General features: G+C 43.8%; 2 protein-coding genes and 1 long non-coding RNA gene across 6 annotated transcripts in view; 2 read left to right on the plus strand and 1 right to left on the minus strand.

Moving 5' to 3' along the window:
* slc1a3a (solute carrier family 1 member 3a) overlaps positions 1-11101 on the plus strand; it is a 17577-nt gene extending 6476 nt beyond the window's left edge. The window contains exons 4-10 of the mRNA XM_030359551.1: positions 4388-4592; positions 5507-5549; positions 6418-6686; positions 7192-7425; positions 8029-8223; positions 8659-8793; positions 9576-11101. Coding sequence (XP_030215411.1) covers positions 4388-4592; positions 5507-5549; positions 6418-6686; positions 7192-7425; positions 8029-8223; positions 8659-8793; positions 9576-9783 — 1289 coding nt within the window. The 3' untranslated portion in view covers positions 9784-11101. The remainder of the gene's footprint in view (positions 1-4387; positions 4593-5506; positions 5550-6417; positions 6687-7191; positions 7426-8028; positions 8224-8658; positions 8794-9575) is intronic.
* On the minus strand, positions 10187-12667 carry LOC115545992 (uncharacterized). Its single transcript, XR_003977168.1, has 2 exons — positions 12302-12667; positions 10187-12115 (listed from the first exon to the last, which is right to left on the minus strand). It is a non-coding gene; the product is annotated as an uncharacterized LOC115545992 (long non-coding RNA).
* nipbla (NIPBL cohesin loading factor a) overlaps positions 11883-24475 on the plus strand; it is a 27212-nt gene continuing 14619 nt past the window's right edge. Inside the window, exons 1-24 of one of the 4 annotated variants that reach the window (XM_030359546.1) lie at positions 11883-12210; positions 13699-13768; positions 15044-15195; positions 15323-15488; positions 16342-16442; positions 16547-16664; positions 16794-16957; positions 17207-17355; positions 17540-17627; positions 17817-18038; positions 18588-18827; positions 19004-19845; positions 20370-20592; positions 20881-21063; positions 21169-21366; positions 21665-21826; positions 21968-22068; positions 22234-22320; positions 22701-22932; positions 23146-23297; positions 23386-23466; positions 23584-23684; positions 23860-23989; positions 24090-24172. In XM_030359546.1, the coding sequence (XP_030215406.1) occupies positions 15132-15195; positions 15323-15488; positions 16342-16442; positions 16547-16664; positions 16794-16957; positions 17207-17355; positions 17540-17627; positions 17817-18038; positions 18588-18827; positions 19004-19845; positions 20370-20592; positions 20881-21063; positions 21169-21366; positions 21665-21826; positions 21968-22068; positions 22234-22320; positions 22701-22932; positions 23146-23297; positions 23386-23466; positions 23584-23684; positions 23860-23989; positions 24090-24172 (3887 nt within the window). In that variant the 5' untranslated portion in view covers positions 11883-12210; positions 13699-13768; positions 15044-15131. Of the gene's footprint in view, positions 12211-13362; positions 13382-13698; positions 13769-15043; positions 15196-15322; positions 15489-16341; positions 16443-16546; positions 16665-16793; positions 16958-17206; positions 17356-17539; positions 17628-17816; positions 18039-18587; positions 18828-19003; positions 19846-20369; positions 20593-20880; positions 21064-21168; positions 21367-21664; positions 21827-21967; positions 22069-22233; positions 22321-22700; positions 22933-23145; positions 23298-23385; positions 23467-23583; positions 23685-23859; positions 23990-24089; positions 24173-24475 lie in introns of those variants that run through there. The other 3 variants (XM_030359548.1, XM_030359547.1, XM_030359545.1) reach the window with 3 other exon arrangements.

Consider the following 24475-nt stretch of genomic DNA (forward strand, 5'->3'; position numbering starts at 1 on the left):
AAACCGGAAATAGGACTATGAACAAACATGTGTGGGGGCAATTAATGACTTGGGAGTGAGAAAGAGATTTTCCATATGAATCGACGCATTAAAGTCAGCTCAAATTCTAAATGTGGAGGCTCTAGCCCTTTATGACGTGATGTAATAAGCTAGTGAGCTACAGAATGGTAGTGAGCTACAGACCCGGGGGTCTCTTCTATATGAAAGAGGGCCTCAATAAGATACACACATATACAAGTTGGGGCTCTAATCCTACAGGAGATTTCTTGCAAAGCCTCAGCAAAGGCCCCATCTCTCACCCCGCGGCCTCTTTCCAAGATTTGAGCAGAAATCCTTTCCTGACCTTCAACCTAAGAATCCACCACACATATCTGATAAATGCACCTTATGTTTTTTTAAATCTCATAATGGCCATGGCGAGGGCCCCTTTTCACCCCAAATATGAAAAACATCTCCACATGCCAGCGTTGTTTACACGCATTAAGGAACAAGTTTCTATATCCATCCCACTGGAAATTTGGATATTGAAACTGATGTTGTTGAAGGCCTATTCTTTTTAAAGTTAGAGCTCAGGCCCCTTTTTGTCCTCTCGAGATTGCTGTAGAGCTTACACACAAAAATTCTTACACACGTTCTCCTGGGTCCCTGAAATGACTCCTCTGAGATTTGGACTTAGATCTCTCTGATCTGCTCCAAAAAATATATGCGAATAAAGGCTGTTTTTGTGACATAGCCTCTGAGAAGTCTGGCCCTTGAGATCGAGTTGAATGTGGTGCAAAAGGCTTTTTTGGAGAAAGGAAGTTCCTACTTGACAACCTCGTTCCAGTTCCTGATTGGAACCACCACAACGATCCTTGGCAATCTACACCAATTATGTTGTTCAAGTAGGACAACTAGGGAGAAGAAACCAATAAGTCACCTTACATATAGATATACCAGTTCTAGAAGTTGTCCTCAGTGGAGCACAGACCTGCGCAAATTAATCTGCATGATAAAAGTGGGCAAATATGAGGGAGAAAGGGAGGGAGGGGGAGAAAAAAAATTACCAGCGAATAGGTCGGCACACAGGAAATTTATTGCAGATCAGGCAAACAATCCGGCAGGTAGAAGACCAAGGCGTAGAGGTTCGGTACAAGGGTAATCCATTGGAAATAAGACGGGGGTAAACGGGCAGGAATCAGGTCTAGCGTTTCGATAGAAGGTTCGTAGGCCCAAGAACGAGTACAGAGGAAGAAGGACTGGGAAGGAACATAAGAGAAAAATAATCATGAATTTTATTTATGAACTTCCCTAGTGATCTATAATTAAAATAGAGACATCCTCTTCCCTGCCATTTCTGAGTCCTTTCTCCTTTCGTAAGAATGGAATTGTTGAGGCTGCATCTGCTGTAACCTTGAAAACCAGCTGAGGAGTCATTGTGTTCTAGCGAGGCCAACTGAGAGGTCCACAGGTTTTCCCAGGCCCAGGCTAGGCCCAGAAGGAGGATTGGAGGATATAATGTGTGTAGGTGCATGTGTGTAGGGGGGGGGGGGGGGGGGGGGGGGGGGGGGGGGGGGGGGGAGTTGCTCGATGAATGAAAGAGGATTGAGGCAATCAAGATCAGTGCTGGAGACTAACAAGGAGATGAGAGGGGTGAGAAAGTGCAAGAGGTACCAGGAAAGGGTTAGAGAGGGTCCGGGGGCAGGAAGAGGAGGGAAGAGGGTCTGTATGGCTGACAAACACTGGAGCAGTGGGAGAGAGGGGTTGTAGTGCTTTCATTTTAAAGGAAGGGAAGTGAAAGAGAAAGGGGAGGATGTGATGGGAGAGAGAGAGAGAGGGGGGGGGGGGGGGGGACAGAGAAAGTGAGGGAGAGGGAGAGTGAGAGTGAGAGTGAGAGGGAGAGGGAGAGGGAGAGAGGGAGAGGGAGGGAGAGAGAGAGAGTGAGAGAGAGAGAGAGAGAGAGAGTGCGGTCCAGCTATTGGTCATGGATGAACGGCTTCAAATGGGGATCAACAGGCAATAACACAAATGAATGCATAAAGCCACACACACTGACCCACACAATCCCACACACTATACACGCACACAGACTTACAATACTGCTAAAAGAATGCATAGATCCTTGCGCAAAAGCCGGTGTTGGGTGTCTGTACGGTTGTAAATGAACATAGAAGCAATAATATAGCCAGGCACTTAAAAATACAACCTTCACTTCTATTGAGGGCGACTGACGTTCCTTTACAAATCCCCCTTTTCAAATCCCCTGATCCCTTCACTGGCAACAGCTTCACCAATTCAGTGGAGGAAGAAGTGGGGGCCAACCCTGGTGCAACATGACGTTAGTGTTCCTAACTGGGAAAGAAAGTAAAGATCGCACGGAAAACAACATAACTTAGAGTCTTTAAAGTAGTGTTAAAATATGATACGATAAGTTTTCATTTATTCCTTCAAGACATTTAATGAGGGATGAATGCAGACCATTGGTTAGATGTTTTACCAGCATACGTGGTCTATGTATGCTATAAATACTATACTCACACTGTAGTTTTAACAAGTGTTTTTTTAGCAGGCATCTAACGAAGCCAGCAGAAAGTAGCTGTTAAATGCAGTAACAAGCTGAGGAATGCAAGTGGAGCTTAATTTGGCTGGCATAATATTGAAATATGTATTCATGATCCCATGTTATAGTATCCAATACAGTTTTGGCCAAATCAAAAGAAGATGGTCCCATTTTGCGTAGATTTACTGCTGCGTGACACTATGACGTTTCCTTATCAAAGAATGGTTCATTGAGTGGTTTACGTTCTGCCTCTGGATCGGTTTTCACAACAAAAACATGCCCTATTTCCCACTGGCAGAGGTGAGAAATAGGGCGAGTAGTTACGAAATGTTTTGTAACTACGATGGCAGAGTGACATTCACGACAGCTAAGCAAACAGACCAACTAAGAACATCAACATAGAAGACAGAGTCAATTTGCCAATGACATTTACCAGTCCTTACTTCACATGACCTGGGAGCTTTGGTTCTCCCCAGAGTATTGTTTTTTTTTTTCCCAGCAGGAAAGACCTGGATAGTGTTTCTACCTCAAAAGCAGCCCTCCTTCTATTCTCACAGAGCGAAGGGTCACATTGTCAGCTTGTGTATTATCAGTTTCACTACACTTTTCTCAGGCTTAAGTTTTCTGGTCATTGGGGCAGAACATTTTGAGGGAGATGAGAAAACAAAAGTCTTTGAGTTGTGAATTTAAGTCATAGATGGAACAGTGATCTAGAAATAATTGTCATGTGTTTTTTTGTCATGTAATATTAAAACACATAACCAATGACTTAATGGATAAGGTTATTCTACAAAGCCAGACAAGGGGTCTTGTCTGGACAAGGGGTCTTACGTCTTCCCCTTACCCCTTCAAAACAAGGGGGAGGGGTAAGGGGAAGGGGTAAGAGTTCACTGTTTTGTATTCATATAGCACTAGACTCATTGCAAAGAAAATGGGAATTCAACTTTCAAGAATTAGTATTTGTGTTTGTGTGGTGAAATGCTATAAAAATCTTAAAATGTGCCAGTGTAGTTGAGTGACATTGAACAAATATTGAGCAAAGCAAAAATACTAATTAAAATGGATAATACCACCAACACCTCAAAGTAACATTAGCTGTATTTTAATTTAACCTTTATTTATACTTGAAAAATCAATTGAGGGGTGACCCTCATTTGCAATGATGTCTAGTCAACAAATGCAAAGCAAAAATAAATATCTACACAATATACATTGCAAATACACCAAATATACAACAACTGATAAAGAGAAAAACTAAAAAACAATTTGAACATTTGCAGAGAGAGATATGTAGAATGAATTTGCTTGAATTACAATGAAATAAGTGCTATAGCTTAATTAAAACAGTTAAAGGTAGAGTTTGGCAGATTTAAGATAATATTTCTAAATTGGGTGGAGGATATGAAGGTATTGATTTTAATTTGTTGCAGTAAGTTTTTCGAGGAGTCAGGGGCACTGAAGCTAAAAGCTGTCCTTCCAAGCTCAGACATGACTTGAGGAACATGAAGCATGAGCATGTCAGTGGCACGTTTCTGAAGAAGCCCATCTGAAATTTTAAGCATGAAGCTTCCCAGACAGGGCTTTATAAAAGAAATGTGCCAACGTGCGTCTTCCTTGAAGAGAGGACCACCCAGCCTTTCCAAATATGAGACACACTGGTGTGTGTCATTGGCATCTCCTGTGATTAAACTTAAAGCAGAGTGAAGAACCGAGTCCAGGAGTTCAAGCCATGAATAATAATCATTTTCCTACTGAGTGTATGAGTAGAATGAGTACTAGTATTATTAGTCGTATGATTACACTAAAATAATAACAGGATGATTTTTCCATGATGCCGGCCGTTTGCAGGCATGGCTGCCCTGGACAGCCGTGCGTCGGGGAAGATGGGCCTCCGGGCGGTGGTGTACTACACCACGACCACCGTCATCGCCGTGATCATTGGCATCATCATGGTGCTCGTCGTGCACCCGGGGAAGGGATCCAAGGATGAGTTCGGCAGCGCACCCAAGATGGAACGGATCAGCACCGCCGACGCATTCCTCGACCTTATCAGGTATAGGCATGGTTAGACACACACACACACACACACACACACACACACACACACACACACACACACACACACACAAACACACACACACACACACACACACACACACACACACACACGCACGCACACGTAAACACTGATACACATAGACACTGATCCACACAAACATATACCGGTACAAAAACGTATGCTATACACAACCACATATACACACTATACACACACACGCACACACACAAACACTGATACACATAAACATATACTTATACACAATAACGTATACACAGATATACAAACACACACACACACACACACACACACACACACACACACACACACACACACAAACACACACACACACACACACACACACACACACACACACAAATACACACAAATATAAATACAAATACACACAAACATATACAGGTTCACAAAACACATATACACATATGTATTATCACACACACAGATATATATATATACACACACACACAAACACACACACACACACACACACACACACGCAGGCACGCATACACACACACACACGCACGCACGCACGCACACACACACACACACACACACACACACACACACACACACACACACACACACACACACACACACAAACATGTGCACACATGCAAAAACATCCAAGTAAACCCCAACATGTCCGCACCCTCACATAAATGCTCTCATCCACTCACCCATACTCCCCCGACACACTCAGCCCACTGCCCTCACGCAATCCAGAGACACACCCAAGCATTGACACAACAAAGAAACGTGCACTTACTGGAAAGCGATTACACATGGATTCATAAATTCATCTGCAAAATAATTCTGATGACTTTGGGTGAGATTGGGTGTGTATCGTTTTTCTGATTATAAGAAAACCTAACTTTCTGTTCCAGAAACATGTTTCCTCCTAATCTTATTGAGGCGTGCACCAAACAGGTAACTCCTCCAAGGTTTTAAAGTCTCTGACCTTATCAAGGCATCTCACCCTGCTCTTATCCTCCCTCTCCTTCTACATTATGATGACTACATTGAATAGTGTTATCATTAGGACTGGGATGGTTTTTGTGTTATGATTTGATTTTCATTGTGACTGAGATTTTTCATATATTATAAGAATAAGGAGTTGCATAGAAAACCATATCAGAATTATTTGACTCCAAATATTCTTGCACTAATTATGGCTCATTAGAACAACCACAAATTACATAATTAATGGATTATGATCGAAATTCGTACAATAACGACTGCTCCTTCAGATTAACTAAGCCCCTCTGGCCAGAATGTACAAATATCTAACTGGTCCACATCTGTTATGTGTGAGTCACATGGTTTAGAGGAACTTTGTGTTATTTATAAGTACTCCCGTTAATGTTAAGGATACTGCCGAAACTAAAACTATTTACCACTGAGAAATGCTTGTAAATCATAGAGTCATAGATTGAATCTCACAATAAAACCACCACATATTAATTATAGTTTACATAATTCAGTTTGAAACATGCGTCATTGATACTTATTTGATACCAAATGGAATGCAGTTAAAAAGTAGTCTCAGACCAGCTGACATACACTCATATAGATAAGGTACTGAGTATGACGATAAAAAAGTGCAATAAAAGCAAAATCACAACAACAACAAAAATGAATATCTATACATTAATCTATTAAAAAATAATCGATGATCAAATATTTCAAGTGAGTAATCCACCGCGACCCAAAGTACATAGCTGGGATCCCAACCCCTTGGTTGGGAAACCCTGTCCTTATATGTCTTTGTTTTTGTATGTTGTCCACCTGATTCCAGTTCAAGACGCAGTACGCTAACAAAGTGGTCGTGGTGAGGATGACGGTGAACGAAACCATCTTCGGCCTCAACGGGAGCCAGGAGTTGACTCAGGAGGAGATGGTTCCGGTATCGGGTTCGGTGAACGGGGTAAACGCCCTGGGCATGGTGGTCTTCTCCATCTGCTTCGGTCTGATCATCGGGAGCATGGGGGAACAAGGGCGGCCTCTAAGAGACTTCTTTGACTGCCTGAATGAAGCCATCATGAGGCTGGTGGCCATTATTATGTGGTGAGTAGACCCTGGAGGCAGTAGGACGAGAAGCAGGAAGTGGGGAAGGGTATGCAATGTTTGGATTGCCCAAGGATGTAGAAATAGCCAGATGATATGTGCGATCCCTGAGAAGCATCCCATCAATGTTTGAGCGATAATATTTCCACTTGTGGATGGATGGATGGATGTGTGAATCGATAGATGGACAGAAGGATAGATGGATGAATGTGTTAATGGGTGGTTGTGTGGATGGATTGACGTGTCTTTGGATGAATGGTACATTCACATCTGGAAGAATGGAAGAATGAATGTATGGATGGATGTGTTTGGCTATTAGATGGATGTGTGGATTGATGGATCTATGAATGAATGTATGGATGGAAGTAAGGGATGCATTGACAAGCGTAGAAAAGGACGGAAAGATGCATGGACGAATGGTTAAATGGATGGATAACTGATTGATTGAATGATTGATTGACTGCTTGAAGTCACCAACATGTCCCTTGCTCCCCTCCTCAACCAGGTATGCTCCCATAGGTATCCTCTTCCTGATCGCTGGTAAGATCGTGGAGATGGACGACATCTTATCGATGGGCGGTCAGCTAGGCATGTACGTGGTCACAGTGACTGCTGGCCTGCTTGTGCACGCCTTGGTCGTCCTGCCGCTACTGTACTTTGCCGTCACCAGGAAGAACCCGTTCGTCTTCATCGGAGGCCTGCTGCAAGCACTCATCACTGCCCTCGGGACATCTTCCAGGTGTGTTCCATGTTGGGAGTTTAAGGTGCATTGAAATGTCTCACTCAGTTTCTAGTTTCTACTTAAGTTTCACTCATAAGAATCACAATAAGATTAAAGTTAGAGATGGAAACTTTGGATAAACTAGCTAGATTCAGGCCTCCCTCCAAAGCGACTCCCCTGGAACACAGGACTAGTTTGCTAGCTTCAGCCTAATCTGCCTAATCTTGTGGGAGAATCTGGTCATGTGCAATGAGTGCCTTGGCATAAAGCGGTAGCCGGGTGGGTAAATGGACAGACAGATAGCCATTCAATCATTTAGATTCATAAATGATTGGACAGGCTGAATACAGGCCTGCGATAGCCACATGTTGTTTTCCTTTTCCGAACTTTTGATTTATTGATTACTGTTGAACTGATGAAGAGAATTTCAACAAATATGACAAGAAATGATTCTCAAATAAATGCCTACCCCAATTAATGACTGCCTCCAATTATTTTCATGATGATAGGTAGTCATAGTCATGAAAATATTATGCAAATGATAATGTTATGAATGTCCTAACTTTGTTCTGTCTTTTGTCCATACCCCTTGTATTATGTTCTCTCCTACAACCCTCTTAGCTCTGCCACGCTGCCCGTCACCTTTAAGTGCCTGGAGGAGAACAACAAAGTGGATAAGCGCGTGACACGCTTTGTGTTGCCGGTTGGGGCGACCATCAACATGGATGGAACCGCCCTCTACGAAGCCATTGCCGCCATCTTCATTGCCCAGGTCAACAACTATGACCTGAGCTTAGGACAGATCCTCACCATCAGGTATTACACACGATATAAGACAGAAGCAGTCTGTACTGATTGAATACTGCCTTCTCTGATGCTGGTTACAAGCAGTTCTCTCCCCTCCTCTCCTGTTTCAGATTCTAAGACCATCATTTTTTTAATACTAAACAAATAATTGAGATAAAACATATATAGTAATTCATAATATAATAATTTTGTTTTTCTTGGTTTAATACTTAGTTCATAATAGTTCATATTACCTAACCAAAACAACAAAATATTGGCAACATCTAAACAATCAAAGCAAAACGTAAGTAATGTATTATACACTAAGGGAGAAAAGTATCTGAGATTTATGAATTCATTAATACAGATTATGAAGTGCATTTATAAATTAATAAACTGTAGTTATGCATATAGACGAATGTACAATAATGTAGAATGCTAATATTAGGTCTTTAACCTGCCCAGTATCACAGCCACAGCAGCCAGCATTGGAGCAGCAGGAATCCCACAGGCTGGACTGGTCACGATGGTGATAGTGCTGACCTCAGTAGGCCTTCCAACTGACGATATTTCACTCATCATTGCTGCTGACTGGTTCCTGTAAGTATTGATTGGTTCATCACATCACTATTGCTTAAAAACATAATAAATCGTAAATGTTGCGAAATGGTTGTTTTTCTTCTCAAGAAAGAGAATAAAATCATTGTCCCGCCAAGCTACAGCGGGTTGAGGTTGATTCAAAATGAGGGGCCAAGTTCCCTTAGAGGGATTTTCATTGGACTCAATATAGAGACACTCCCCCCACATTCCATGTCCCACTATCCATCTGGTTCTGATTGTGTCTGCATGCAATTCTTCTAAGAGGTCTACAGCCTGCCATGTGTTGAACTGGCTGCGGGAATTTTTCACCCTGATTGTCTGAATCAGAACTATCAAATATAACCTTTTTTTTCACCATAATGCTGGAACTACTCAAATATTACTATTTATCCTCTGCTCTCCTCCTGCTCTTCCTTTATCTTCTCTATTATCTCTCCTCATCGCTCCCTAAATCTTCTCATATCCTCTCTTCTTATTCTCTCAACTTTTCTCTGCCTCCCTCTCCATCCATTTCTTCTATCACCTCTCTTCTCACCTCTTCACTCTGTCCTTCCCTACTCCCATCTCTTTCCATCTCCCCTCCTCTCCTCTTTACTGTCTTCTCTCCTCTCTTCTCACTCGTCTCTACTCCTCCCTGACCATCCCCACATATCTCTCTTCTCATCTTTCGTTTTCTCTCCTCCTCACCCTGCCCATTCCTACTCCCCTCTCTTCCCGTCACCCCTCCTCTCCTCTTCTCTCCTCCCTGCAAATCTCTGCCCATCCCTCCTCTTCTCCAACAGTGATCGGCTGCGTACCACCACCAACGTCCTGGGAGACTCCATCGGCGCAGGTATCGTTGAGCACCTGTCTCGCCACGAGCTCCAGAGAAAGGATCCCGAGAGGGGCAACGTCTCGGCAGAGGAGGCAGCCAAGAAACCGTACCAGCTCATCTGCCAGGAGAACGAGTATGACACCGCCAGGCCAGCGGACAGCGAGACCAAGATGTAGACAAAGACCATAACTTTTCTCGCCCATTTGACACATTTTATACATGAGAACCATTATGTTGCCCTGAACCACTGCTTTTCTTACTTTGGAGACAAAAAACACCTGAACAGAATCAAATATATTAATGTAGACATATATGTTTTTTTTCATGCATGCAGCTCTGCCAGTTGAACATTTCAAAACTATAACTGAATAAGATCTGGTTCATTGCATTACTGTTACTTCTACTGTAGGCAATAACTCGGTTTTGGTCTGCTGAAGAGTGGCGATGGTTGACTTGCTGAGGAACCTTGTATTTTGTGGATAAATACAACCTCTGATCATATAGTTTAGAAGCTAGCATTGCTGGCTAGATTTAAAGAGAACAGCGCACAAAATACACTGCCACTTTGTCTTGCTATACTTTTTTTTTTTTGCCTTCAGAGAATACAGTTTGTTATAAATGGCAACGAAAGGAAAGTTTCATGAGACCAACTTCCAACCAAATGTTTAATAGCTTTCCATTGGAATAAAAGAGTTTTTATCCAAAGTTTTCCATAGACATTTGAGTTGTTGTTTTTTTTATATGGAGAAGGCTACATGGATTGCTGTCCCGAAAATGTTTTATGGAAATTAGAATTAGGATCTGTCTATTTTCCACATTGGGTCCAAATATGTTTAGACAATATATGTTTGCATCAAATAATTGCCTAAAAACTGAATAATCAAAAGTGAGAATAAGTATTGTTAGTATTCTTAAACCAAATAATTCAAAAACCCCAAGGAGGAGAAAGTAACTTATTTTATAATTAGATAACTTTCTTTCCCTTCATTCCACACATTTGATGTATTTCAGTTCTGTGTATATTTTGCATGCTTATTATTCTTGGGCGATTTTAAATTAATGGTAAACAATAGTACATTTTAGAGTTTAATATTTTCAATTGTAGTTGCTTGTTCTATATACATTACGTTTTTTTTTGCTCTATAATAACATACTTTTATATTATCTTATTCCATTTATTGAGCTTTTTTTTCTATTTCAAAATGATGAGTACAGAGGACTTAATAGAAGTTGTATAGAGAAATGTAGATATGGATGTAGAGTATATTAACTTTAGAAGTGACATGTACAGGGTACTTGAAGAGGATCCTCCTGCTTTAGAACTTGAAAACCACAATGAGATTGCCTTGCATTACTGGATTGAAATGGACCATTTTGTCTAAACACCCTGAAATTCTAATGTTTACAATGGCTGTCATCATTTTTTATCCAACTTTATCTTTGTAAAACCTCCCCCCCCCCCCCCCCCCCCCCCGCAGAGATTTTTTTTTAAATAAAAAATGAATGATTAATAATTGTAGTGTTGATTGATTGTCTACATTCAAAACCCAATGACATTTGGAAATAACTGCATCCTTTAAGTATCAATTTGTTTACATATTTGAGGCCCCATATACTATTTTAAATTATGTTTCATGTAGCTTGAAACAAATTGTGTGAGTAGTATATTTAAAAGGAGAAAATAAATAATCATATCAAACAAAACCGAGTCTAACATGTATGTACTTCCTTGCACCTTCCACCCTTGTTTAAAGATACATATAGAACTGTGAATCATAGAATAATGAACTGGCAGAAACAGATACAATAAATCTTTAGGGGCATTGACTCCTTAACAAACCCAAATGTTTTGACAATTTTGAAAACCACTAACGGTGAATGAAATCCGTGGCAGCAGGCCTAGTTTCTCAGTAAATAAAAGTAGTTTATCTTAAAATAAAAGAACATGCATATCAAAGATCTCCACTTAATAACACATAAAATGCTATTCAAACGTAAATGCTGTTTGTTCATGGGTTCCAACTACTTGGTTTGTTGTCTTTGAATTTATTGACCAAAAGCACCACACGCCATGATCATCATCAAGTCCGTCAAAAGCAACCTCTTATGGGGAAATATTTGCAGAAACTTGTTCAACGCTACCCTCTAGCGGTTGTTACGCGACACATCACATGGCATTTCGTTTGGCGCCGATGGAGGGAGTCACTCCTGAGATCTTTGGTCAGTCCGACGACAGAACTTCCGGTCGGCATTTTGTTCTACGAGAGGAGAGACTCTCGATCATCGCAACAATCGTCAAATTTCTCATTTATTGTCGAAATTAGCTCCATTCTGTATTGATGTCGGCACAGACCGACTTAAAGACCGAAGAACGAATGTTTTCCCATACATTAAAGTTTAAACATTCCCCGCTGGTTGACGAATGAAGAACGAATCGGTCCGACCCGGATTATTGTTGATAGCTAGCGGGCTAGCTGAGCAGCTAGCTGGCGAGCCAGTCGAGAGGAGCTGCGAGAGAGAAGAAAGGGGGAGCTAGAGACACGGACACGGACACAAACCAAGCTAAAACATTATTCCCCTCCCTTTCAACGCAACATCCGAAGGTAAACATATACGGCTACCCACTTTGATGGAGTAAACTTCCAAATTTCGTTTTTTTTTTTATCAATCCTAAACAAATGTTTCGATGCATACTTGCTTTGGCGTCGTATTCGTTTCCTGAGATGTAACAGAGCAAAAACACACCTAGCTAGCTGCTCGGCTACTTCGTTAGCTTCCGTTGGCTACTTCGTTAGCTTCCACGGCACGGCCTCAACTGGATGTCATCTGTCGAGCCCGGGGATTGGGCCGTTGCCACTGGATGTCATGTGTCGAGCCCGGGGATTGGGCCGTTGCCACTGGATGTCATGTGTCGAGCCCGGTGATTGGGCCGTTGCTACTGAATTACAATCTATGGTCGTTACCCCCATCTCATCGGCAGACACCGTAGCTGTTAGCCTTTTTTTTAATCGATTTCACGTACGCTGAGCTAGTGTAAATCACCCTGGTTTATTGTGCAAATTCTCCATTTTACTTGCAGGTAGTCTGCATTGGTGGAATATTGTTATTAACTAAGATCAATTGCAGTCTAGTTAGCGTGTCTAGTTAGCAATTAAACCTCGACTATTGTTGTTGGAAAAACGTTAGTCTGTTAGCTTCGTTAGTGAGTTTAGCTGAAAACATTAGCTCCCGTATTAGCTGGGGAGCTAGTCAGGCAGTTTGCTCCGTTGTAGTTGATGGGTTAAGTTGAAAAATAAGGATTCGAATTTTCGATTGCTGTGTTGCTGTTTGTGAATGGTCCATCTAACAGCAGATATGTTCGCTATCGCTATTTGGAATTGACTCTCGGATGGTAGGGGGTGCCATTCTGGATTGCTGTTAACTTGCGTTAGTTGTGTATGGTGTTGGGGTGTTTTGACCTGCTGCTGGCTGAACACGGCCAGGTTTTGATATGCAATGCTACTGCAATCAGTGTAACGCCTTGCCGGTAGCAATACAACTAGTCAACGGTATTGCATCTTACAGCAACAACAACACGTCCCGTTTGGTTTCTTCCTGCGGGGACGTTGGCCCCAATGCTAACTGAATACGGTAACTGTTAGCCACTGGAGGATGCAGCCCCCCCATTACGGCCGCCACCATCACGGTGCATCTGTTCTTTTGTGCTGCCTCCTGCCTGTCAGTCTCACAGCTGTCAGCCAAGTCCCTGCATAGAAGAGAGGGAACGGAGACAGAGTACGACTGGTGTTTACATTTTTGTTTACATTACTCATCCATGGACTTCCTTTGCATACATGTAGTAAACGGTTACTGAATTGGTGTAGGCTATTGGCCGCAACTGTTTGATGCATTGGCAATACTTATGGACCAATCTATTAAATAGATGGGATACATCTATACAATTGTGTTTCTATACATCTATATATGTGCATGTGTGACAGTGTCCATTATACAATGTTGTTTTGGAATGAGGAGTTCAGAGATGGTGCTTCAGAAAGAGTTTCACCGTGTTGTAAGGGGATATACAAATGTCCTTATTTTTCTTCCAACAGAAATAAGGAAAGGACTTTTCTCTGAAATGTCAGTGGGTCCAAAGGAGACTGAACACAGTTCTTCAAAAAGGTATACATTTTTGGTTCAGAAGCTAATGTTCAGTTAGCCATTTACATTTGGTACAGGTTCACTGGAGCGCATAATACGTAAACAGTTGTTTGTTTTCTTATAGGATCTCTCAAATGTCATCCTTTTGTGCAAAATGAAGTCACTACTGCTCCTATTATATTGGTAGAAATTGAGATCCCTCTCATGAGATAAGACCGATACAGCATCTCACTTTTGTGCAAGCTTTCTGTAACCTCTTCCTAATCATTTCTGACGAGGGGTCATGGGCTTGTAAGAAGAAGTGGCAATACTATAATGACATTGCGAATGTAATAGGATATTAGCTCATTTCAATGCTAATTTGACAGCAGTAGCCTATTTAGGGAGACATTTATTAAATGTAAGGATGATTTGCCACCGCTTGATATAGGCGGTAAAGTAGGGGGCCACTAACTACTAGGCCATCTAATTGCAGACATGAAGAACACATGTTCCGTATAAAAATGAAAAGGTACTAACCGTTTTCCATTAGAAGAATCTGTAGTTATGACTATTCTGGTCCTCTATGTTAAAGGAGCACTGTTTATAAATCTCCAGGGCTGTGCCCTTTTCCCACGAGCGGTGTCTGTTTTTAAACGGAGATGGTCTGGGATACTCAGTGGAGAGGGAGAGAGGAAGGGGCTGGTGCTCTTCATTATTTTTCCTTTAGTTTACATATCATTTTACCTCATCCAGTAGCCCAGATCTCTTTCGAGATCAGCTTAGGACAAGGCAAAAGTCAAACATTTCTATTATACCTACCTACATAGTGGGCATTTAACGGGGGACAGAAAAACTGTCTACGTCTTGAAATAGAGATTAAATGAATATGGAATATTTGCATTGTTAATTTTAATGCCATAACTTGTTCATCTCAACTTGGCAGTAGTTTATCAATCAAATTGGATTTCCATATTCTAGAAAATAGAAGTTTAGCTAATATTCATTCAGGCTAATAACAATGTATTGTCTGTTTATCAATACTAGTGCAAAACAATGGCAATGATGGCTGCCAAGGAAGAAGAAAAAACGTAAAAATGGACACAAATCAAATAACTTGTATGTATCAGAATGTGGATTGATGTCTGATTTTACAACCATATACATAAACAACAGGATAGTGTTTGTATATTGGTTCCATCTGTTCCCGTGTCTCCTCACTGTCACCTTCACGGGGATTCCTTCCCCCCTGGTGCTTCGGTCGCCTGCCGTACTCTGCTCAGCCCCATGCTGACCCATGCTTTCCTCTTTTGCCAGGTGTTAGGAGATGTGAGGACGGGTGTGTCGCCCATTGACCCCCCTGAACTACCTGTGTATCGGCACACTCCCCACCCCCACCTTCAGCATGAATGGGGATATGCCTCATGTTCCCATCACCACTCTCGCTGGGATCGCTAGCCTCACAGACTGTAAGTTCAATCCCCCCCCTCCCAAGTATCATCTTTTCACTTTGTATACAGAGTTGTACATGTCAAACTTTGCCGACGTCCACCTGAATCCACTTTGATCATCTGCCCCCTTTCTCTTCATGTCCAGTGTTGAACCAGCTGCCCCTGCCCTCGCCACTCCCAGCTACCACCACTAAGAGCCTGCTCTACAATGGGAGGATTGCAGAGGACGTCACCTGTCTGCTAGCATGTCGCGATGAGAACCTAGTGTCCCAGCTAGCCCATGGCCTTAACCAGGTTTCCACAGAACACATGTGAGTTCAATCATGATGCATTATCAGGTTTAGCGCTTAATCCACCTCAATGTCAGTGTTACCTTTATCCCATCGGTATTACCGGATCTATCACTTTAAACGGCATGCTAGTTAAGAAAAGAAAGAGGATGTATGAAAGCAGGAATTGTCGATTTTGTTTTTGAAAAACTAAATCGTAGGATTATGGTGCACACAAATGTTTATCCCAGCCCAAGTCAAAATCCTGTTTTATGGCGTGAGTGTTTCTTTGTAGATGTTTTTGTTTGTGTTGTATTTGGTTGCGTAGAGCTATAAAACATGGGTTGTAGGCGGCTCACTTTCTGGGAACCTCTCCAAGCCGATCCGGATTGTTGTGGGTCCAGGGTGGCCTACTAGTGGCTGATTCACTAGTGAAGTACATTAAGCTGCAGACGATGCTGCTAAAGGATGTTGTAATGTTATTTTATGTTACTGATGCACATTTTATTATTTTTATTTTCAAAATATTTTTAATACAAATGTAAAACTAAACTTAGCATTTTTCATAAAGGCTTTTGATATTTAAAAGCTAGGGTAGGCAATTTATTTGTAAATAACATTGGTCATATTGTCAAAATTCTCACTATATCCTGACAGTATCCTTACATCAAGTACACTGAATAAAAATATATGGTAAATGTGGCTGTCGCCGACCTGTAATACACCCATTCAATAGTGAAATAGTACCCAAATGAAATTATTGCATGGGCTACCCGTCTGCCACCTTCCTGCCAAACTACCTGCATGTCCTCTGGTCATGCTCATTGTGCATCACCAGTCTTCCACCAGGCCCTAATAGGCTGCTGTTCTAAAATTGCCTTTTTCTTATTCTCAGAGAGCTAAAGGACAACCTGGGCAGCGATGAGCCGGAAGGAGATGCCCCGCTGCTGCTGCAGACCATGCTGGCCAGGAACCCCGGCATCTTCAGGGAGAAAAGTATGGAGGGATACACACACTCACGCATGCTCTCCCCCCCCACCCCCCCCCCCTTTCTCTTAATGCAACAGGTTGAAAATTTGCGTTGTTTTTCTTTCCCCAAGCAGACGTCATGCAGCAGCAGCAAATGGTACCGCAGTACAAACTCCCCCAGAATTCCATGCATAGTCCAGCACAGTCGGGAAACTTTCAGCAGGCTGCCATTTCTCCCAACCCATCAAGGTGAGTCAAGATTAAATAACATGGTTTTGAATCACATATTTAATTACTTCTTCTGCATAATCCAATTCTTTCTTCATGTTAACTCACCAAAAACTGTTCAATTAACTTATTGCTTCCCTTGGTTTGCAGCCGCTTCGTGTCGCCCCAGACTGGTTCCAGTAGCAGGTACATGGGTCAGAACAGCCCCGTGCCCAGCCCCTACACTCCTCAGAGCCCTGCACCTGGCTACATGCAGCAGTACCCTCACCCTCAACAGCCCCCAAGCTACAGCCAGCACCAACAGATACAGCAAGGTGAGGCCAATATACACTGTTATGCCATATCAGGATGGTCTAAATATAGGATTTCTGATTTAAATGTCATGTATATATTACATCAAAAAGAAAATGTACAATATAAGTTTTTCAATATATATTTGGTTAAGGGCTTGAAGGCTTTAATCTCAGTCTTTAAGCTCATTAACTCCTGACAGATAGAACAACTCTGTGCTGTCTGGCACCGGCATTCTTTTTTAACCAACGTTTAATTATTTTCTGTGACAGTATCTGTGGCTAGCCCCATGGTTTCTGGGGGCATAAGGAACCTGCATGAGGGAAAAGTATCTGGTCAGATGACAAACGCTACCAACCACCACCCCGACCGGCATGGCACTGACGACTACCTGAACATTGTGCACCGACTCGGGAATGAGGTAAATAAATGCTTAATTAAATCATTAAATATCAAGTACAACATTTGGAAATGGAAAAATTGCAATGTGTTTTAATTCATAATTTGTTTATCGTAAAGAACGTACTAAAATCAGCAGTGCTTGGCGATGGAACTATGCAATCCATTTGCTTACCTCTTGTGTGATCTTGTTGGTTTGTGTCCAGGAGGGGGACGCATCCATGAGAAACGCCTTCCCGCTGAGGTCTCCCCAATCTGGCTGCTCTCCAGCGGGAAGTGAAGGGACACCGAAACGTAAGAAAACTTAAGCTAGGGCGCACACACACACAACTCCTCACTTTTTGGTCAAGGTTATCGCTACTTTTTACATGCTGATTTCTGTCATCTGATTTAACTGCATGTCATATCGCCATTCTAAATTTCCCTTTCACATTTGTGAAACAAACCTTCCTCTCTTGGTCTGTCCTCTTCACTGCTTCTCAGCGGGTTCCCGGCCTCCCCTGATCTTGCAGTCACCCCCTCCTTACGCAGTTTCTCCGAGGGAGGGCGGGCCAGACCAGAAGCAACAGGCGCAACAGAGGAAAAAGGGCCCTGCTGTCAAAGAGGAGAAGGATATGTATGACATAGTCAGTTCTCCGAACAAGGACTCCACTAAGCTCACGCTCAAACTGTCCAGGGTCAAGTCCAACGAGTCGGACCCCCCAAGTAAGTGATCGCTATGATGTATATTTTCTGGCATCCGTTTAATGATTTGATTCCACCTGTGATTATTTCCGGCTTTTCCTGGGGTTCCACTATTATCAAAATTGTTCATAGTTTGTAGTATCCTTTCCTGACTAATTTCAGTCTTGTAGATTCACAAGTTCTAAAAGTGCTTTGTATGATGTGATGGAACTGGTCATTTTGCACCAGTGTATAGGCAAAGTCAAAAGTTTAGCCAAAATCTAACTGCCAACCAGCTGTTGGAAAACTTTAGCTCACTCTTCCTGTAGAGAAACAAATCCAAGGAATCTTGCTCTTGCTTGCTTGACTTTTCTTTCATTAATTTATTTTCAGGTTGCTTGACTAATGAAAAAGTAACTTCCACAAATCCTCTTATGAAATCACTAGTGACCCAAAGATGTCAGTGTGCCACAATTTCCTGCTTGAAAAAATTTGTTGTTCTTCCTAGTTGTCCTTTGGCCCTCTAGTGGTCAGAACAGAATGAATACTGCTTTATGCCACAATAAACAAAATTGCATTTTTTTCATTAAGGTGAGGCTATGCCAGGCATGGACCAGAATTCTGAAAACATGGATACTGAGCTGGGCTTCCAGCAGGTGCCTGTGCTTCAACAAAACCTAGGGGCACGCCAACAGCAGACGGGAGGCTCCAGCGGCCTTCAGCCGCCTTCTTCCCCTTATGACGAGGCAGAATTGGATGCTTTGGCTGAGATCGAGAGGATAGAGAGGGAGGCTGCCAGCGAGAAATGTTCAAAGGAGGTGCAAGACAAAGGTGAGTAAAACATAACACCGATGTTTCCTGATCCAAATTCAATGCACTCGGCGTCTCGTCGTTCATTCTGGAAATCACCCATTATTTTGTTAGTAATTTCTTCAGATGCCAGTGTCAAAATGTAGGGGCTTTCCTCAGCTTTGAATTCACTCTTTGTTCTCTCTCTCTCTCTCCAGACAAGCCGTTGAAGAAGAGAAAGCAGGACTCTTTCCCCCTGGTGCCTGGTGCAGGGGGGCCTGGGGGCCCCACAGGAGCCCCAGGCAGTGGCTCGGCAGGAGGCGGCAACGCTGGCAAACTGACCCCACAAGAAGCTACTGCTGCTGGGAACGGAGCAAGCCGCCCTCCCCTTATGGTGAGCATCGACCTCCAGCAGGCAGGCAGAGCAGACGGCCAACTAGACCCGTGTCTCGCTGCACCTATTCCGGCCCTCGAGGCCCAACGTTGGCCCGAGGAGCCAGCTAGCGGCCCGGCCGCGGCGGAAGGCTCCGACACGGTCTTGCGGTTGAAGCCGGATGGGAGACCCGAGGTGATCAAGAACCGGGTGGACAAGCACGAAGGCAGGAAAGAGGGCAGGGAGTCGTCGAAGCACCGCCACGACGGAAAGCCCAACTCGGAGCGACGCAGCGAGTCGACAAAGTCATCGAACCGCGGGGAACATGGCCGGGACAGAGAGCGCGACAGGGACCGAGAGTCGGAGCGGGACAGAAGGCATCGACCCGAGGCCGGTGGAGAGGCCCGCGACAGGCGGTCACCTGAGGCACGGCACCGTGCTGACCGTGCGGACCGTGCGGATCGCGGTGACCGCGGTGAACGCCCCGACCGTAGCGATCGCCCCGAACGAAGCGACCGCGGAGATAGATCCGGGTTCAGGTCCAGTTCCGCCGGAGAGCCTGGTCGGAGCAGCGGCCGACAAGAAGGGTCCAAATCTTCTTCCTCTAGTTCCAAGATTCCAGACTCCTTCCCTGTTCACCTGCTGGGAGGGCAGAGTGGCTCGCTGAAGAACTTCCAGATCCCTAAGGTGATCTGAGCCAAATCCAAAACCGAATATCGACCATTAAACTGCCTGCAATTTTACAAACACGATCACACCACTGTTCGCTCTCTTCCGTTTTCATTTTTATGTCATCATCATCTCTAAGCCTTTTGGTTATCCCTGGGATATTATTTAAGAAACGGTTTACTTTCTTCATTTGGTAAATGTATTTTGGCGGACTCATGAAGAGCATCATCTTTAAATTATAATTATTGTTAATTGTTTTGCATTTTTGGTACTGGGTTTCATGGTATTTGGGTTGAATATTTTTAGATAATTAGTCCTCACTATAACCACAATTCGTTGGACGCTAACCCCATTATTTTGGTTGGATTTGAGACAGTTAATCACATACTGCTTTAGAATTGATTTGCTCATCGGTTCAGTTTTTTGGAAATTTGCCTTTTTAATTTGCCCTGCCTGAATAATACTACAAACCTTACGAGCCATACGAGCCCCTAAGTTATATCTCCAACCATGTTTTTTGATCTTACACCACCCCCTTTCAGGTGAAACGCGACAAAGACGGCAACGTGTCGACGCCTGCGGTAGAACCGCACGGCTGGACGCAGCCCAAGGTGAAGCTGGAGAGACTGGGCCTGGTGGAGGACTTTGCAAAGAGGCCAAAGCCTGTAGTGGTGCTGAAGAAGCTCTCCATCGACCAGGTCCAGAGGATCATCCGACACAGCAAGTCTGGAAAGAACAGGCACTCTTCAAGCAAGTCTGGGAAAAGTGAGTGTGACGCCGTTAATTTCTTTACTTGCCGTCTCAACCTTCCATTTAGTCTTTTACTTTTATTTCATTTACTTTATTTTACTGATTAATTTTACTACTTTTTTATTTTTACTAATAATATGTAAAAAGATATATATCTTATCTTTTCTTTCCTTCTCTTATTGGCCTGTACTTTCGGCTGTGACTCTCAAATCCTTAAGCGGACTTGATAAAGTACCTATTGCTTCTGAATGGCTTGACCGTGAGCATGGAGACTCATGAAGCCCTGTTGCTCCGCTGTGTCAGGTGGCAGCATGGACCCCGCGGTGCTGAAGGAGCTGCCTCCAGAGCTGCTGGCCGAGATCGAGTCCACCATGCCACTGTGCGAGCGCGTGAAGGTGAACAAGAGGAAGCGAAGCACCGTCAACGAGCGGCCAAAGTACGCCGAGGTGGACTCGGACGACGACAACGCAGACGCCAACGGAGAATGTAAGCACCCGGGGCTCCGTGGACGACCGGCACGCCCGCGCACCAGTTAAACAAACCATCAATCACACAGTGGGTTTTAACAATGCACTCCGTGGTCCCTCACAGCCGCGAGGAAGCGCCAGAAACGGGACAAAGTGGAACGCGTGGACAAGCCGTGTGAGCAGGAAGAGCGGGAGCGGCGGGGGTCAGGGGAGCACCGGCGGAGCAGCGGGGGCCACCGCGAGGGCAGTGGCCGGCGGGGCTCGGGCAGCCGGTACCGGGACTCTGAGGAGGACGAGTCCCCACCGCCCAGCATCAGTGAAGGTGGGGTCTGCGTCCTGTCCTGCGTCCAGCGCCGGTTTAGTCTCTACCGTTTGGTCGTTAACGGACTTAATTTTACGAGGACCAATCTGGACCTTGAAAGTTAATGATTAGATGAAGGTCGCATTGGAGATAGGTACACTGGATGTGCAGTTAACATGGAGAATATTTAAACCCGCTTCTTTTTTAACTTGACCACTTCTTTGTTGAGCTTTGCATCTTATGCTCTGGCTTATAACAAATAGTTGACGTGACTTGAATTGGATGAAAATGATTCACTGTGTTAATCTGTGATCTTCAGTTGCGCGAAAGATGAAGATGAAGGAGAAACAGAAGAAGAGGAAAGCATACGAGCCGAAGCTGACCCACGAGGAGCTGATGGACTCGTCGACGTTCAAGAGATTCCTGAATAGCATCGACAACATCATGGAGAACTTGGAGGACGCAGACTTCACGAATATAGGTAAAGATGGCTACGTGCTTTGGGTCTTTTTGAACCGCAGTCTCTCCTCTTAAGATTTTCTTTTATTTACTGTAATTAAAGGATCTACATCCTTTGGGATAAATCTAAAAAGGTGTGCTTTTTTCTATGTCATTTGGGCAGATGATGATGAGATTCCGCAGGAGATGTTGCTGGGTAAACACCAGCTGAACGAGTTGGGCAGTGAGTCAGCAAAGATCAAGGCTATGGGCATCTCCAGCAGGGTACTCCTCCACTCAATATCCACAAAATCAATACTCATAAACCAGTTTATTTTTTTCCTTCATTTTGGGCGAGGCAAGCCAGAGCTTTGTTCTAAAGGCCGGTAAATATACACCATAACTGCCAACCGTGAGACTAAATGCGTTGTCTGTCTGTTGTTTACCCAGATCCCTTCTGATAAACTGGTGAAGCTGCTTAACATCCTAGAGAAAAACATTCAGGATGGCTCCAGGCTCACCACACTGATGAACCATGTAAGCTTCATCTCCTGTTCCAAATTTTGAAAACTATTTTATTAGATGTTAATTTAAAAAAAAAATTAAACATATATGTATGCATTTTTTTATAAAGGCAAAATCTATGTGAATGTTTTTACAAGGAATCAATACAAATGCGTTTTGAATTGCTAGAATGTTATAGGGTAATAGATTATGTAAACTAACGGTTTAACCATTCCTCACGGTAGGCGGTCGAAATAAACCATGTTCTCATAGTAAACTGACAATAAACCATGTGTGACCAGGGGGGGCGCTGTCCCCCGTGCATTTGACTCGAAAAATGGTTACCGTTGCTCTCTGGGACAGACCTCTGCCAAAGGCTGTGAGACGGTAATTATGCGAGGGGTGCATTGCAGGACCACGACGGCGAGGACGAGGAGAGGCTGTGGCGAGACCTCATCATGGAGAGAGTCACCAAGTCGGCAGACGCCTGCCTCACCGCCCTGCACATCATGACCTCCGTGCACATGCCCAAGGCGGTGTACATCGAGGACGTCATCGAGCGCGTGCTCCAGTACACCAAGTTCCACCTGCAGAACACTCTCTATCCTCAGTACGACCCCGTCTATAGGGTTGACCCCCATGGAGGTAAGACGCACCTCCTCTCTGTCCTTTTAAGAGTACTGGATTGGATGCATGCAAAACTGGTTTGAATGTTTCGGAGGAACATGTGTTAAATTAAGATTGACTCATACGACTTGGCACCCAGAACTATAAAGCCATTTCTTTCCAGTTTGAGATTAATTCGGGGGACAAACTAAAGTAATCATTGAATGTCATCAAATTGTTGTCCTATTACAGGAGGGTTGTTGAGCTCGAGGGCCAAACGGGCTAAATGCTCCACACACAAGCAGCGAGTGATCATCATGCTGTACAACAAGGTCTGTGACATTGTGACAAACCTATCGGAGCTGCTCGAGATCCAGCTCCTTACAGACACCACTATCCTCCAGGTGAGAATCCGAACACTCACCCGCCTCATTACATAGGTCTAATGCGTAATTAATAATGTTCACGTGCCATATGCACTCACTCTTTCAGGTTTCTTCCATGGGGATCACTCCATTCTTTGTGGAGAACGTGAGCGAGCTGCAACTGTGCGCCATCAAGCTAGTCACGGCGGTAAGTAGCGGTCTCCTCATTGACTCTTGTGAATCTTAAAGGCCGGCCCCCCTCCCAAGGGGACCTTCATCTCCCTTCGCCTGGATCTGGTATTCATCCCCTGCTCGTTGTCTGCAGGTGTTCTCGCGCTACGAGAAGCATCGGCAGCTGATCCTGGAAGAGATCTTCACCTCTTTGGCCCGGCTGCCTACAAGCAAACGATCCCTGAGGAATTTCCGGTAGGGAGTTGGGAGTTAAAATAACCCGTTTTCTTAGAAGAAAAGTATGGTACCTTTAAAAAGTATGCCACCTTTAAGACAAATCTCTCTCTTTCTCTCCCTTGCTCTTTTTCTCCACAGTACATTCCTGCATACTTTTAAACCATCGTGTGTGTGTGTGTGCTTCTCTCTCCAGACTGAACAGCTCGGACAAGGACGGAGAGCCTCTCTTCATTCAGATGGTGACCGCCTTGGTGCTGCAGCTGATCCAGTGTGTCGTCCACCTGCCCAACGATAAGGACGCCCTGGACGAGTACGACAGCAAGGTAGGAACTCAGGCCGTCTGCCGACTCACTGAATAGAAGCTATTGACGCCAGCGGCCCGTTTTGAAGGGGGTTTATAACATGGCTGTTTTTGGTGTGCAGATGGACCAGGATCTGCTGATTACCAACTCCTATGAGTGCGCCATGAGGACAGCACAGAACTTCCTGTCGGTCTTCCTTAAAAAGTAAGACGCACACAAGCCCAAGGCGAGAACTCCAGACAATATTATTTGTATAGCCTAGTCACAGTTACAGTCTGAAAGGGTGTCACGCCCTCTAGGTATATAAACCCTCTAAGGGAAGACAAGGATCGACTCCCTTGCCAAAGGCTATAACAATGGTTATTTTGAACCGTTTGTTTTTTAAGTGGCGGACAGAAATATCTCTGTTCAAGACAGTTATTCTTATTGCTCAATGTCACTACAAAAGGTGCACAAAGGGGTTGTTGCGCTACTGCTTTTGACGTGCAACCGCCGGTGCCTTAACAT

The sequence above is a fragment of the Gadus morhua genome, chromosome 6, assembly GCF_902167405.1.
Source record: "Gadus morhua chromosome 6, gadMor3.0, whole genome shotgun sequence".
NCBI classification, from domain to species: Eukaryota; Metazoa; Chordata; class Actinopteri; order Gadiformes; family Gadidae; genus Gadus; species Gadus morhua.